Genomic DNA, 16,712 nt, shown 5'->3' with positions numbered 1-16,712 from the left:
GCTATTTTAGAGTGTTTTGAAGTCTCTTTTTAGAGTTGTACAGAATAAATGATAATGAGTACCTGTGAATTATTGGGTTGAAGTTATATCATTTTTCTCTCATTTTATTCAGTGTCCCATATCTTAGGTAACCAGCCCCTGTGTCTTGGAGAAAGCATGTGAAGTTCCTCTCTCTTTTTGTCCTGCAGATGAAACCCGATGCATCTTTTATATTTGGCAGCAAACTAGAAAGGAAATTAGTGGGGAATATCTTAAAGGAAAGAGGGAAAGGAGATATTCATGGAGATAAAGATATTGGATCAAAACAAACTGAGCCAATACGAATTAAAATCTTTGAAGGAGGGTAAGTGCAAGTGGAAATGTCCAGTTGTATGACAAAGTAAATGGTCCTGGAATTTTATGTGGAAAAAAGAGTGTCTTCTTAAGTGTGTTCCACTTCCAGTCACATTTCTAAATTTGGCTGGTGATAGAAGCTGACTTCCTTCCCCTCCTCTTCCCTCTCCCCTCCTCTTTTCTTTTCTGTTTCTCTTTTGATAAATTTAATAATTTAGTTAACTATATCTTTTGATTTATTTTCAGTCTTTTAAAGTAGCCTATCATGTAGATTTTTGGGTCTTCAGACTGCTTATTGCAAATATTTTTATTTGTACAGGTTTTTTTTTCTAATGTACAGCTAAATTTTACCCAACCATTTTACTGTGTTTTATTATGGAAAGAAGTTAATCTGAGGCATTGAAGGCACAATGATGGGCTGTAGTAAGCTCGGAGTAGCCCTTCAAGAAAACTGGCTTTCTGTAAAGTTCTTTTATTTTATATTCCTTAAGCAATTTCAGAATAGGGAAATGGAATGGTGAAAGGCATTTTGCATCTTTAGATTTTGTTCTATTGTATTATAAAATGTGAGATGAAAGACTACTTTTGAAGAACAAGTTGAAGTTCGAATTTCTTGTTGAAAGTATAAAATTAAAGAAGGTAGCCAGGAAAAATTAACTTACTCATATATTTGACTCTAGTTAACTCTCGTTTGGATTAGTACTGGCCATAAAGTAGATAGTGTTAGGATTGTATAGCATCCATAACAGAACTGGAATTAAAATGTATAAATGTTTTTTTTCTCTTATGAATCCTTCCATTGATTGGATGATTAAAGTTGAGTTTGGTTTCCTTGCTGTTGATGGATGGGAAATATGCTATTCTCTTAGAATGAAAAACTATGAATCTGGTTTCTGTTAAGTAAGTGCACAGTAAAGGAGGCATCCTGAATGATAGTTTACCTTTAGAAATTATAAGGGGAACCCTCTGAATGGAAAACCTTCTAAAATGACATCATACTAATAATTTTACTTACAGTTCTAGCTGTGATTTAAAAGCTAAGGCTACTCATTGAACTAATTATTCTGTAAGCCTCCACTTCACTTTATGATATAGCCTGTGTTATTGTATTGTAATCACAATGAAATATTAGACCACTGGGTAGCTATCTTCTCTTGATATAGCTAATCATTTGTTCATCTGTGTCTGGAATAGTTGAACTTAGATAGCCTTTCAAACCTCTCTATGAAAATCTTTCTGGGAAAAATGTAGATTGTATTAAAAATAGAACCTCTAGTTTTCATTATGCAACCCTACCTTCAAGAAGCCAATTGAAATTTAGACTCCACATCGGTACAGATTCATGATCCCTTGGAAGAGCAACTCAAAGCTGTAGACAACAGTTGGTGAGATGAGCTCAGCCTGTGTTAAATGAGGAATTTCTGAGGCACTTGTATGCTGGGATGGTAAAAATAGAGTAGAAGCTAGCAGTGAAGGAAACTCTATTACCAGTTACACTTATTTTAGCAAATGTTGAGAGGGTCTGTACATGTACGTTTTTAGATGATGTAATGTTAACAAATGATGCATGAAGCATGATGATTCCAATACATTGGTATCCCTTTTGGCTGTCCCTGATGGAAGGCTATCTGGAATCAAAGAGTGGGTAAGCCCAGGTCTGTAACTGTTTGGGTATGTGTATGCCCTCTGAAGCGTGTATGTTCTACACCTATAAATTTACACTTAATAGCACAGTCAGTTCATGTAGGATTACATTTTGTTTGCAGTAATCAGCTGACTGTCTAATTCTTCTGGTCATTTACTGTATGAATTTCATGAAAGGGGAGTTGACTAATTGTTGAGAAAGATTCCCAGGCCATGCAATGATTAGCTTTGGGCTTGGTGCACACAACATGCTAAGAGTATTTGAAACCATACTGGATTGCCTCTTTTCAAAACAGGTATAAATCAAACGAAGATTATGTATATGTGAGAGGACGTGGGCGAGGAAAGTATATTTGTGAAGAATGTGGGATTCGCTGTAAGAAACCAAGCATGCTGAAAAAACACATACGCACGCATACAGATGTTCGGCCTTATGTATGCAAGTTATGTAACTTTGCCTTCAAAACGAAAGGTACAAGTATGGGAGGGGTTAGAGGAAAAATACTTTTTCTATGACTATTTAATATTATGAATACTACTTTGTAACTCACCTTAATCAATAGTAAGATGGTTTTGACCAGGCAATAACTTACAATTGTAATCCAGGCTACTTCAGAGGCAGAGATAGGAAGGTCATGGTGCCTCATTAGTTTCGGGGGAAAAAAGATGGGATCTTACCTCAAAGACTAAGCTGGGCATGGTGATTCATGCCTGTAATTCCAGCTATATGGGAGGCAAAGGTAGAAGGATTGAGGTCCCAGGCCAATCAAAGCAAAAAGCCTAAGACCCTATATGAAAGACAAGTAAAGCAAGAGGAATTGAGGGCATGGCTCAAGTAATGGAACACTTGTCTAGGGAACATGAGGCCCTTTGTTCAAATCCAAGTACTCCTCTCCCACCATAAAAAAACCCACAACATAAAACAAACATAAAAACAGTAAGATAATGTTGTTTGTGTCAATGTAACTCCATGAAATGTTTTTTTTTTTCCTCCCTCATGTCAGTGGTGATCAAAGGATGTTATGTGAGACTGCAAGGCTCCTTTTATGACTAATTAAGAGCTATAGATGTAGAGCCAGGCTAGTTGTCTCCAAAGGAAGTGGCTAAGAATTGCCTGGATAACCATTACTTCATGTTGGAAATGTTATGTGGTCTAGATAATATTTGCATCAGTATTAAGACTGCAGGAAGACAGTGCATGCAGAGCAGTAGTAAAACAGGGCAGCAGCTGGGGAGAAGTCCTGTGCTCATGGTCAGTTTCAAACTTATAAATAATGTAGAGATCCACAGACTCCCAGGTGGGCCCGCCATCCATTCACAGGTGCATTAATTATGCATAGAAATCAGATAGCTTCTGTTCTGAGTATTTATCAGCACAGAGACAATTCCTTACTCTAAGGCCACAACTGTTAATCTTCAGAACTAGGCATACCCAGAAATGACATTTTATCATTTTCACATTTTAAGGTCTATTTTTTAACAGGCTAATTTATATAAAAATATGTTACCTCAAAGGTTGCTTCAGTTATATTTCTATCATCAAACCATAAGTTAGTTCACTAAGTCTGATGTTCTAAAATTCAGACAGTAGTGCATTCGAGGGTGTTTGACTTTTGTATAGAAAAATGTGTTTTCCATCGGATCTACTGGATTCTGTGGACATCCCTCACCAACCTCTCACCATTTCCAGTGTCTTAACTTTTAATTTGAATGTCAAGTAATCTGCCACCATGAAGTCAGATAAATACCAGATGAAATAACACAATAGAGAAATGTATATCTGTTTTATAGCTCCAGATCCTAAATTTTTGTATTGATGTGACAGAAATGTAAACATAGAGCATTTCCACATAGCTGTTATTTCTTTATTAGAAAGGTATTTATATAACATGCATACGTCAATTAGAGCAACAAAAAAAGGTAGAAAGGGTTTGCATACGATCCTTTAAATACCTTCCACTTTTGCACAAATGTGACTTTTATATGTTTACTGAGAGGTTCCCTAGGAGATAAGAAAATAAAAACCTTTATTTTAGAACACAGGGCAAATTCACAGAAATAAGAAATGATAGATCTTCCTGTGCATATGAGTTCATGGGGTATATATTTGTATTAGTTGTATGAAACTAGAAGAAGATACATTTTTAGACTTTTTTTTTTTTTTTGTCAGTCGTGAGGCCTGAACTCTGGGCCTGGGCGCTGTCCCTCAGCTCTTCAGCTCAAGGCTAACGCTCTACCTCTTGAGCCACAGCTCCACCTCTTGCTTTTTCTGCTTACGTGGTGCTGAGGAATCAAACCCAGGGTCTCATGCGTGCACTACCACTGAGCCACCTTCCCAGCCCTGTTTTAAGACATATTTTAGAAAATTGAATTAAACCTGCCTCTAATATATCATCCTGGAGTTTTAGCAAGAAAAATTTATTCTGAGATTTTACTCTGTGAGACTATGAGCATCTGCATGCGTCTCAGAATCATAAGGGCGGTAAAATATCTTTCTTCACCTTCTTTTCTTTCTCCTCCTTCTGTTTGTCCTCCTCCTCCTCTTCTACTTTTCTTCTTTTGTTCACTCTCCTCTTTTCTTCCTTCTTTTCCTATTCTCCTTCCATGGAGTAAGGATGATTATACTAGTATTTTCAAATTTTCTCATAATCTATACACCAAAAAGGTAATCTTGCTGCTTTAGAATTTTAGAAATTGCTATTGTAAGTTAGAGTACATATTGCCAATACACAAATATTGAATAACGGAAATATTACCCCCTATAAGTAATTAGCTTAGGTAGAATTTGTGTGGATTTTTCGATTCATTTACAAGGTTGGCTCTCACATTGGTTGGTGTAATTTTTCTTCTGACCAGTGAGGTTCCTTGTAGATTAATCTTTATATGATCAATGACAGAAGGTCTAGAATTCATTGGGCACAATAAGATTATTTCATTGTGAAATTTCTCTGAGGTGTGTGACCCAGACTGTGTTGCTTTGTTCTGCCAGTCTGACCTTTTGGAAAGTTTTCAGGGCCCCCTGGGGACAGAAAGGCTAAGATGTCCTGTCTTGCTACTTTTGAAATGATGTGATTGTAGACTTCTACTGCTCTATTGTGAGAAAGAAAACTCAAGATTTAGAAACCAGATGTAATCGATAACAACACATCTATGTTATTCCAAATTCGTTCACTTCATTGTTGGATTTGGAACAGTCTTCACCATTTGATAACCAATTGATTTCTCTCTTTTCTGGTTGTGTGTTCTAGGAAACCTAACAAAACATATGAAATCTAAAGCACACATGAAAAAATGCCTGGAGTTGGGAGTATCGATGACATCGGTGGATGATACAGAAACTGAGGAAGCAGGTGTGTCACCCTCGGGCTCTCTTACCTCTTCGCCATGTGTGGGGAGATTTGTGGCACAGTGAAAAAAGAAATGTAGCTATTTTAAAAAAACTGACAGCATTTCATTTAATTACAAACTTCACGTCAAAAGTAAATTGGAAGCATGTGCAGTGGCTCACACTTGAAATAATCCTAGCTATGCAGGAGGCAGAGAGATCAGGAGGATCAAGGAAGATCCAAAAGGTCTCAAATGGGAGAGTGCCTTCCTAGCCAGCACAAAGCAAACTCCTGTGCAACCAAATAAGTAAAGTAATATCACTTGTTGGGGGTTTTCTATGGGTAAAGTAATATTTGAGCATTAAGGTCCTATTCTGAAGTCCTTACTGTAGGGCAAGGATGAATCCAAACACATACATAGAAACATTAGAAGCAATGCGTGTACCCCATGAAAACTATCTGAAATCAGAGGTATAACTGTGCCTGGGTAAGGAAAGCTTTTGGATCTTGATCTGTCTTGTCTTAAATGCTTGTTTTAGAAAATATGGAAGATTTGCACAAAGCAGCTGAGAAGCATAGTATGTCCAGCATTTCAACTGACCACCAGTTCTCAGATGCTGAGGAATCGGATGGTGAAGACGGAGATGATAATGATGACGATGATGAAGATGATGATGACTTTGATGACCAGGGAGATTTGACACCAAAAACAAGATCGAGAAGTACCAGCCCTCAGCCTCCCAGATTCTCCTCCTTGCCTGTGAATGTTGGCACCGTACCCCATGGAGTTCCTTCTGACAGTTCCCTGGGACATTCTTCCTTGATCAGCTATTTGGTGACTCTGCCAAGTATTCAGGTTACTCAGCTTATGACACCCAGTGACTCGTGTGAAGATACTCAGATGACAGAATACCAGAGGTTATTCCAGAGCAAAAGTACAGATTCGGAACCAGACAAAGACAGGTTGGACATCCCCAGCGTCATGGATGAGGAAGGCATGCTATCTTCAGAGCCCAGCTCTTCCCCAAGGGACTTCTCCCCCTCGAGCCGCCATTCCTCACCTGGATATGATTCTTCTCCCTGTCGAGATAATTCGCCAAAGAGGTATCTGATACCCAAAGGAGATTTGTCACCTCGAAGACATCTATCACCTCGACGAGAGCTGTCACCCATGAGACATCTGTCACCAAGAAAGGAAGCTGCACTGAGGAGAGAGATGTCTCAGAGGGATGCTTCCCCGAGAAGGCATTTGTCTCCCAGGAGGCCATTGTCTCCTGGGAAAGACATCACAGTGAGAAGAGACCTCTCTCCCAGAAGAGAGAGAAGATACATGACTACCATAAGAGCACCGTCCCCCAGAAGGGCTTTATACCACAACCCACCATTATCCATGGGGCAGTATTTGCAAGCAGAACCAATTGTATTGGGGCCTCCTGTAAGTATACCTCACTCTCTCTTCCTGTATAAGCTGCAGCTCACTGGAGCCTCTTAATAACACATTGCTGTGGTATGCGTTATAACCTGGAGCTAGGGGAGGAGTGAACTTGCTGGCTGAAAATAGCAGACATTTTTATTGCATGCTGTTGTCAGTAGCACAGCTGTGGCATTACTCCCAGAGTAACATTGTGGCAGAGCAGTAGCATGCTTCCAGTTGGGAACAGGTGAAGCCTTTGAAGCTTAACTAATTATAAACATTGGGCTTTATGTGACTAACAAAAATGGAGCAACTGGAATGCCTGATTGCAGAGACACAGAGTGTTAGGTATCGTTGACACATACTCTTCTCCAAGAGAGGAGTCCAAAACTTCTTGCTGAAAAATGCACTCACTGTATATTTAAAATTAAAATGTAAAATAGCTATATTTTAAAATGCTCTTGCTGTGAGTGAAAGGACACGTGAAGCTGGTACCCTTGCTGAAAGAGCCAGGGGACAACATTCCAAGATTTCTAGTGCGCATCTTCATTATAGACTAAGATGACAGCAGATGGGCATGGGTTATTTGGAAGCCAAAGGTTTAATGCAAGTCCATAGAAAAGCCCCTCTTCTGCTCTGACGCAGCAGACTATTGTTGCGTCTCTGTTGGTGGAGGATTCGCAAAAGTAAGGCAGGCACTTAGCACAGGCGGAGTGTGAGAGCTTAGGAGTTTGTGCTCGACTTGGTTTTTGGTTTCCTGGTCTTCGTTTCTTCTTGTACTCTCAGTGCCCTGGATTCTGTAGCAGTATCCTTGCCAGCCATCGTAAGCATGGCTAGCTCCTAGCTCAATCCTGTCTAAGTCTTGGTAGCCACTTCCTCCCTGCCATCTCCTTCCACCACCTAGAATCATAGGCTCAGGCTGTCATTCTAAACTTTAGGAAGGCTCCCTGCTGTTTTCTAACACCTCCAATGCCCACCCCAACCCTGGGTAGCGCAGATCCTCCAGAGACATGAGCACCAATCCAGACACATCTTATCTGCAAATCTAACAAATTAATAAGCTAAGAGAAAGAAGAACATTTCTGTAAGATTTTGTGTCCTAGAAAAGTTGAAAGGCAAGATCTTCTGCAATCTCTGCCGCTGCAGCTTGAATAGAGAGCCGTAAATCCTTCCAGTTGTGTGACTGCAGCGCTGGGATGAGCGTCAAATCCTTTCCCTGGTAGAGACACAGGTGCAGCCTGTTCTCCCTGCACATCTCATGCTAGCATTGGCCCAGTGGACTGGGGCTGGCCTGTGTGAGGTACTAGAGCATATTCAGTCAAGTAAATCAAAAAACAAAGCCATGAATACAGCCACGCTGTGGTAAAAATGATAACTCATAATCACATTAGGCAAAGGAATTGAAGGAGCAGATTTAAAGGAATTCATCTAATTCTTGGAAATGTTCTTAGAATTTTGTTGTCAAAAAGAGATTGGTTTGATTAGTAACTGAGTTTGCTCCAGTTTTCTTTTTAATTCTGCTGTTTAGTTCTATTATGTTGTTTTAAAATATATATTCAGCTGTATATTTGATAGGCATATTTGTATATATATACATTTTTTTTGGTCGATTGTGGGGCTTGAACTCTGGGCTTGGGCGCTGTTCCTGTGCTGCTCAGCTCAAGGTGAGCGCACTACCACTTGAGCCACAGCACCACTTCCAGTTTTCTAATGATTTATTGGAGATAAGACTTTCCTGCTCCGGCTGGCTTTGAACCGTGATCCTCAGATCTCAGCCTCCTGAGTAGCCAGGATTACAGGCATGAACCACTGGCGCCTGGCTAGACTTTTATATTTTACCATTGATGAAGTCTTAAGTCTCTTCCTCAATATCATTCTTTTTGGAGAATCTATCACCTGTTACTTTGTTCTTGTGATATGAGAGAAGAGATCTGAGAATTGTTCAATAGGAATTTAGGTTCCAAGCAGTTCCCACATTATGTTTTCTCATGCCATTGTGAGGTCAGGGCAAAATAGATACATGCCTGTGTCAACAGACTAGACTTAACAGTGCCCCAAGAGATATTTCTCCTGGTTGATTATGTCACATGAAGATTTTACCCTCTCTAATAATGTATGAACCTATCGAAATGGAATAATATTACCAATAATCCTTTCTGAGAATTCCTGATAGCAGTGTTTTGTCTTTTTGTTTGTCTCTGATGGAGAACTCACAGGGTGGTGACTCTTGTGTGTAGAGACCTTAGAGCCCAATGTGATAACTGGATTTTCTAGCTTAGTTTGGACACAGGGTCCAGGGAGTGGGTTTAGAGATAATATGTGTCACTGCATTTCCTACTTCACTGTCATTTCTGCTCTATACCTTCTAATTGGTTTTTATTTCAAGATAGATAATTAGAGTGTTCATTCCATGATTTTTTTAAAAATGTAAGTACAAGGGCTTGAACTCAGGATCTGGACACTGCCTTAGCTTTTCCACTTAAGGCTAGCTCTACAACTTGAGCCACAGCTCCTCTTCTAGCTTCTTGGTGGATAATTGGAAGTAAGACTCTCCAGACTTCCATGTCTGGGCTGGCTTTGAACCATGACACTTAGATTGAGTGGCTAGAATTACAGCAATGAGGCATTGTTGCCTGATAATTTTTGAAGATGTGCCGTGTATGTCTCAGGCGTAAGGATGAAATGACATAGAGTTTCTAGTCTTGTCTTTAAAAACAAGCAAACAAATACATTTCTACTTTCATAAATAGGAAAAATAAAATCTAGACTTGTCTTTCTTTTTCTTTTCCATAAAAAAGACAAGTTTGGATGGCCCCTGAGCAGGATGGACGTTGTCTCTGTGATCATGGACAAGTCACTTCACCCCTTGGTCACAGTTTACAAAATTCTGGCAGCCAGTGAGGTGGGCTGTGCACATATCTGTCCCTGGAAGAATTAAAGCCATTCATCTGCAGTGAATGCTGGAGTGGACTGTCTTTGCAGCTAGCACTCCCAGGACAGGGCTGATCTCAAGCTTGGTAATGCCCCACCAGTGACTAAACACAGATCCGTCACCCCTCCTCTTGCATGCTGCCCCCAAAGCTCCCTTACTGATAGACTGTTGAAAAGATGAATAGCTTTAGGACATATTCAGTGTATTCAACACTCCACTTGATTTTCTGTAATGGTTCGTGTCTCCTATTGGCTTCCGCCCATCCCTTCTTTAGTTCTCCCTCCCCCAGTTCTCCCTCCCCCGACCCCCACCCCTGAGATACACTTTCTGATGAGTTATATGCAATAGATGTCTCAAAATTACAGTCAGAAGTAAAATGGAAAAGATGGCCATGCCATATTTTTTAAACTTGAAATTTTGATAAATGTGATTAAGAGAAAATTCACTTCATTATCTTCAAAGATTGGAGTCATACGCACGATAGTTCTTCTGCCTTAAATAGAGTGTGATAGAATGCCCTTTTCTGAACCAGAGCAAATATGAGAAAGATTTTGTGTGTATGAGACATTTAATTGATTCTTCCTAATACATTCAAAATTCACACCTTCCCTAGCTTATGACACCCTGGTGATTATACCATTTCATACGTATTTCCAGAATAAATCTCTTTTTTTCCTCAGTTTGAATATAGTGTAGCCCAGAGCAGAGTAAATGCCAAGCATGGCACACAGTAATAGAGATAATGCATAATTTATAGTTCCTGAGCCGGACTCCGGTCTAAATAAAGCTAGATGAATGCTTAAGGGTAGAGAGTATTGCTTGAATTTTAAAACAGAAACATCTTTGAAATGAATTAGAATAGTTTTGTCTTTCTCCTGGATTGCTACCATAGTTGAGAAGATTTTATCTAAGTTCTCAAACCAAACAAACAAGTTCTTTCAAATAGAGTGATCCATATGAGGTAAGATTAGATACCCTTAAAACCCACTAATCTGACAATATAGTTGAATTTTGCTACAGAAACATACATAGACGGTAAGTTCTCCATTTTCAGGACTGAAGTAAGAAGATCTGTACTTTTGGCTCTAGATTTTAAACTTTTTTTTCTCTCCCCTCAGTACTAGGGTTTAAACTCGGGGCCTGTGTGTGCTAGCCACACCTCCAGCTCAAGTGTGTATTTGCTTGGTTGTTTCTTTATTTGCTTGGACTCAGGGCCTGGGTACTGTCCCTGAGCTTTTCTGCTCAAGACTAGTGCCCTACCACTTGTGCCACAGCTCCACATCCAGCTTTTTGTTGGTTAATTGGAGATGGACTTTCTTGCCTAGGCTGGCTTTGAACAATGATCCTTAGATCTCAGCCTCCTAAGTAGCTAGGATTGCAGGCTCAAGCCACTAGTGCCTGGCATGTTGAAATATTCTTAATTCATGAATTCCAAGAAAATATTGAAGTGAAAATATCAACAGAAGAATCAAGACCCAATTATCTTAGTTTCCTAGTTAGCAAGCTGAATGCGAATGTTCTGTTAAAAACTACTCAGACAGATAGTTTTCTTAGGAAGAGACTACTGGAATAAGATTTAACTGGGCTTGGTTTGTGATTTGATGAAAAACTTGCTTTTTGAATTGGACATTTAGACCAGTGTCTTTTGAATTTGAAACCCCATTATTAGCATTATTTTTATCATTATTTTTAGGTAGTTTCCATTGACCATGTCAGTTTGTGCGTACAATGCATTTTGATCAATGTCCTCCCTCCCATCCTCTTTCCACATCTCTAACATCACTAATGTTTGTTAATATTTTGGGTTAGGTGTTTTGTTGTTTGTTTGTTTTTGTCTATCGATTATCCATTGTTGTCTTCTCTTTCTCTTATGAAGACCATACATCCTATGATGTGTCTCCAATGGCAAATCCACTGAGTTATTATCTTGCTGTTTAAAAACAGCAAGAGTGACACCCTCATTTCGAGATTAGAAGATGCAACTAGGAGACCCCTTCTGATCCAAGAAGTGGAAAGTTGCTATAGGGATAGGTAGCTACTCTGCCTAGCTAACTCTTGCCAGTTGAGTTAGTGAGCATGAAGTCACTCGACTCAGCAGGAAGCACCACTGGATCTGAATCTTGTGCTCTCTCTTTTCCTGTACAGAACTTAAGAAGAGGATTACCTCAGGTTCCTTACTTCAGTCTCTATGGAGACCAAGAAGGTGCTTATGAACATCCAGGCTCCAGCCTTTTCCCTGAGGGTCCTACTGACTATGTCTTTAGTCATCTTCCACTTCACTCTCAACAACAAGTGCGAGCTCCTATCCCCATGGTGCCAGTTGGTGGGATCCAAATGGTTCACTCCATGCCGCCCGCCCTTTCTGGTTTACATCCTCCACCCACCTTGCCTCTGCCCGTGGAGGGCTCCGAGGAGAGGAAAGGAGGAGGGCTAGGGGAGCCCTTCCTGAAGGACCCCTATGCTCTCTCCAGGCCGCGGGAGAAGCGAGCCCCTCACATTCTGTCGGCATCGGGTCTGCCCACCACTTCCTCCTCTCCTCGGCTATTGATGAAGCAGAGCACTTCGGAAGATAGCCTAAATTCGACAGAGAGGGAACAGGAAGAAAACATCCAGACTTGTACAAAAGCCATTGCCTCTCTCCGGATTGGCACAGAAGAGGCAGCCCTGCTGGGGGCCGATCAGCCAGCCCGGGCGCCCGATCCCCTCCAGAAACCCTTGGAAAGTGCACACGCTAGCATTAGACACTTTAGTGGGCCTGAGCCAGGTCAACCCGGTACCTCAGCCTCCCACCCTGACTTGCATGATGCTGAAAAGGACAACTTTGGTACATCCCAGACTGCATTAGCTCCCCCCACGTTTTACAGTCAGAGTTGTGTGGACCAGGGCCCATCGGACTTTGACAGAAGCGAGGAATTTCCTTCAAGCACAGAGGAAGGCAAGGGACCTTCAAAGAAGAGTCAGCTACCTTGATGGAAGATGCATGGGAACTTTCATTTTTCACATTTCCCCCTCTTTCTGTTTTTGTTTTTCTAGGAATAGAGGTAATCAAGTTTATAGCATGCCTGTCCTAAGTTACGGTAGTTTGCTCTTATATATACTTTTGTTATTTCAAAAGAATTAGGGAAATTAACACGTCATCATGAGCCTGACCAAAACAAAATTTGAAATTAACCTATTGGGTCTGGTACTTTTAAAATTGTACAGATGTTTGTGCCTTTTCTTTACTTTGCTTATATTCTTATAAGCATTTTTTAGCAGTACTTTGTACATATTTTAGAATTTGTGTATCTGCTTTGTAATAAATGTAATTTCTTTCCTTTTTTGGACACTTGGATCGAAATGATGTAAAGCAAAACAGCATCAATATATATGTGAGGTTGCACTAAAACATATTTTTATATGATAAAAACTGAACAGCTTTTATGTACAGCTCTGATTCTGTAATACTAATATTTATTTACTTTGTTTCATAAATTATACATTTTTTCTTAATGTTGTGGATTGCTTTTCTATGTGAAGCATGGGATTTACTGTTGCGTAACTAGAACAAAAATGTACATTGTAAACAAGATATTTAAACTAGAGTATCTTATTATGCACTTATGCATTAGTTACAAGAAAAAAAAGATAAAGGATGTATCAGTCAGTTCTTGTAAATTTTTTTGTCTATTGTTTGCTGGATTGACTATAACTTAAGTGCTGATTGTGATTTTAAACTGATAGTACCGTACAGCATTAAAGTAAACAATGTGCTATTGTGAGTTTTTTCAAAGCTTTATAAATCAGTTATAAATAATATTAAAAGTATTTGGTCTTACGTGAACATGTTGATCTATATACTCATCTAAAATATGGGAAAACATTCCACCCCATGTAAATATGTACAAGTGCATCACTGGTACAATTTTATGTAACTCAATTGGACACTAGGTTGCCACAGACCTATGCTAGGGTGTCTTTAGAAATCAAAGTGACAGAGCACATGGGACTGTGGTAGAGCTTGGTTATCGGCCGGCCCGGTGGCTTGGCAGGCAGTGCCGTGCGCTGCCCATGGAGGAGACCTGAGGTTAGCAATCTCCTTGGTTCTTGCAGCACAGGGTGGCAACTGTAACTAAGGATACATGGAGGGGTTGGGCTTGGACTCTGAGGGCTGAATGTGGAAGCCAGGAAGGGGGCGGAGACCCGCTCCCAGACCCTTCCCACCGGCCTGTCCACAAGGTAACAGGGTGAACACCAGCGTTAGGAGAAGTCCCCTTACCCTTTTGAATGGGGTAAAGTGTCACGCTCCTGGCTGTCTCAGGGGGAATGGAGAAGAGAAGTTTTCATGGAAGAGAAACTTTTGGAAAGATGATGCTTTTTGTATTTAACATTTCAGAATGGCTTTTGATGTGTGTCAAAGATGGAAAGATTCTTTGTAGGTCTGGAAGTACAGAGGGAGTGACACAGCAACGTGTACATGCACGCACACGTGTGTGCACGCACACACAATCTGGGTTATCTTTGTGCTATATAGTGGATTATAATTCTGTGAAACCAAGTTTGTATATTGAATTACATTAAGGAGTGTTCTTTAAAAAGAGAAATAAATATACAATTACATGCTTGAGGTGTCTAGTTCTTATGTGTTATTTTACATTTTTAATTTTCCAGTTTTCTTTCTAAAGGAATTTTGGGGCTAATAGAACACCATCCAGGCTTTGGGGCTCTATCAAACCTGAGGCACACTGACTACAAAGGCTTTAACAAACAGCAAGACAGTTATTGGTTCCCATTGACCATCCCATTAGAAGAGCTAGTGGTCACTGCCTTGTAGACTCTAGAAATGGAAACATCCAAATCTAAGCTTGGCAATATACATTATATCTAAAGAGAAGTCTCAGGAATGAAGCAAGTTACCATTTCTCCTCTGCCTGCCTCTCACCTCACAGACACATCTGAAACTCCACTGAGGAAACCCTTTATTTTTGCTGAGATTCCTAGTATGTTATGGAATATAAAATATCAATAAATCATAGGATTTTTATGATAAAGAGTAGATCCCTTTTAGTAATAAAAGCAGAAGCTCATGAAAGGTCAAAAATCAGCATTCCTATTATAAAAATCTCAAATTGGTAGATTTACAACCTACCTATTTTATGATCCAGACTGTCTTTTTTTAAACTATGTTTTACAAAGGTGAGTTCAAGGGCAACAACTCACTAGCTTAACATCTATAGCTTACCAAGAAGAATCCTTGAAACATTTTGATAGTGCAGGGTAATTTTTGTGTCATTCCTTATGAGCCTGGGGTGGTGGTGGTGGTAATGGCAGTGGTGTGTGTGTGTGAGAGAGAGAGCGAGAGAGAGAGATCCCAGGCTACTTCAGCTCTTTGCTTTCTTCTTTACCTATTTTATCAATCATGGATTCACTATTTACCCATGTACTCATGGTTACCTATAATTACTTGGTGTCATGATGGTCATTTAGAGTCATCAAGATACTCAAGTAAATAGACATGGGCAAATATAATCACTAAGGAGCGAGCAATCACCTTGCTGATAATAAGAAAGAGGAGGCTGCATTACAGAGATAGTTTGGAACATAACTTTGAAATAATATATTGACTGACTAACAATTTTTCACCCTACTTTGGAACACCTGTATTGTGCACAAAGTATACAGTAGTGAGATAAAATCTTTACCTTTAGGGAGTTTATATCCCACTGGAGATAACACTATTTTTTCAAAAAATGGGAAAGCAGCTAAATGATCCAAGATGCATGAACCATAAATGTGCTAAAAAAATATTGAAATGCAATTAGTACCTGCATAGCAAGGCCAAGCTAGAAATGCACTGCAAAGTCCTAGTCTGGTTTCTTGATCTGGCTCTGTAATCAATGAGGTGCCAAGAAAATGGTCTCATTGTGGCAGCGATTATTACATAGGAGAAAAAGCACTGTTGAAACATACAGAGAAGATGGATTTTGAAGGAAAACGAGGCAGGGAGACCAGTTACAAGCATTCAACGTTTTTGCCATGGAAATAAAAGCAGCAACAATCCAAACAAACAGACAAGTGGTCTTGGAGAAAGAAGGAACAGATTTACTAAGTGAAGAGGAACTGATAGTAGACTGGTTTGGTTTGGAGGGTGAAAGGATAAAGGTTTTCAGTGGAGCAATGGAATGTCATTTGCAGAGAGAGAGAGAGAGAGAATAAATATGCAGGAAATGTGGATTATAAAAAGCGTTCAGCCTCAGATTAGAAAATTTGGAAATTGCCTTGCCAGTTCTCATCACTTAGATTTAACTGAGTGTTGTCATGGATGAAACCCCTAAATAGTACACTGAGGAATGGAACAGAACTCCCGTGGACAAGGAATGTATGAACCGGAGAAGATGGACTGGAGACAACACATTTTGTGTGCTGACCACTCATATACATGAGGTTGGGGCATTTGTAATAACTTCATTTTTATAAGTCGTCTTAAGATAATTCCCAGAAAAACAAAGATTATGAACATATTTTTAGGAAAAACAAAATTATTTAGCAATGGTAGTTACTTGGTAGCATTAAAAGACAGCTTTACTGTTAAGCTGTTGAGAGATTATTGCACTAAGAGGTTTGAGGACAGCTCAGTACTAGAGCACTTCTAGCATGCCTGGGGCCATAGGCATGATTTCTAGTAAAATACACACACACACACACACACACACACACACAGAGTTCGGGAGACAATTAAACTGACATCACATACAAATGTCTTTTTTCAAAGCTTATGATCCAGTAAAGTTAGATGAAATTTTCAAGGAAAAATGGAAGGTTCATTTCATTACCAAGGCTAAAATTGGTACTTGTTAACACTGTCTGGATTTGCTTAAAGAACCTTTTCTAATTATTTATACTCCACTCACATCAGCATTATAATCATAATTTAAAGTGAAATTTGTTCAGAGTTGAACAAGATCAGGATGCTACAGGAAGCATCAAACTAATTTCTGCCCTGGATAGCTAAGATTATTACTAGCTTAGAATATGTTGCTACATATGGTTGCATGTATTTTACCATAGTGTAGAATTTCCCCAC

The 16,712-nt window shown here is 39.6% G+C and overlaps 1 protein-coding gene across 2 annotated transcripts in view; it reads left to right on the top strand.

Moving 5' to 3' along the window:
- Hivep2 (HIVEP zinc finger 2) overlaps positions 1-14,253 on the top strand; it is a 179,449-nt gene extending 165,196 nt beyond the window's left edge. For both annotated transcript variants that reach the window (XM_042679093.1, XM_042679177.1), the window contains 5 exons: positions 189-343; positions 2,274-2,449; positions 5,226-5,327; positions 5,843-6,738; positions 11,795-14,253. In XM_042679093.1, the coding sequence (XP_042535027.1) occupies positions 189-343; positions 2,274-2,449; positions 5,226-5,327; positions 5,843-6,738; positions 11,795-12,619 (2,154 nt within the window). In that variant the 3' untranslated portion in view covers positions 12,620-14,253. The remainder of the gene's footprint in view (positions 1-188; positions 344-2,273; positions 2,450-5,225; positions 5,328-5,842; positions 6,739-11,794) is intronic.
- Positions 14,254-16,712: the final 2,459 nt, after the last annotated feature.

Source organism: Dipodomys spectabilis, unplaced genomic scaffold (genome assembly GCF_019054845.1).
Source record: "Dipodomys spectabilis isolate Male_0828 unplaced genomic scaffold, ASM1905484v1 ptg000001l, whole genome shotgun sequence".
NCBI classification, from domain to species: domain Eukaryota; kingdom Metazoa; phylum Chordata; class Mammalia; order Rodentia; family Heteromyidae; genus Dipodomys; species Dipodomys spectabilis.
This window is presented reverse-complemented; position numbering and strand designations above follow the sequence as displayed.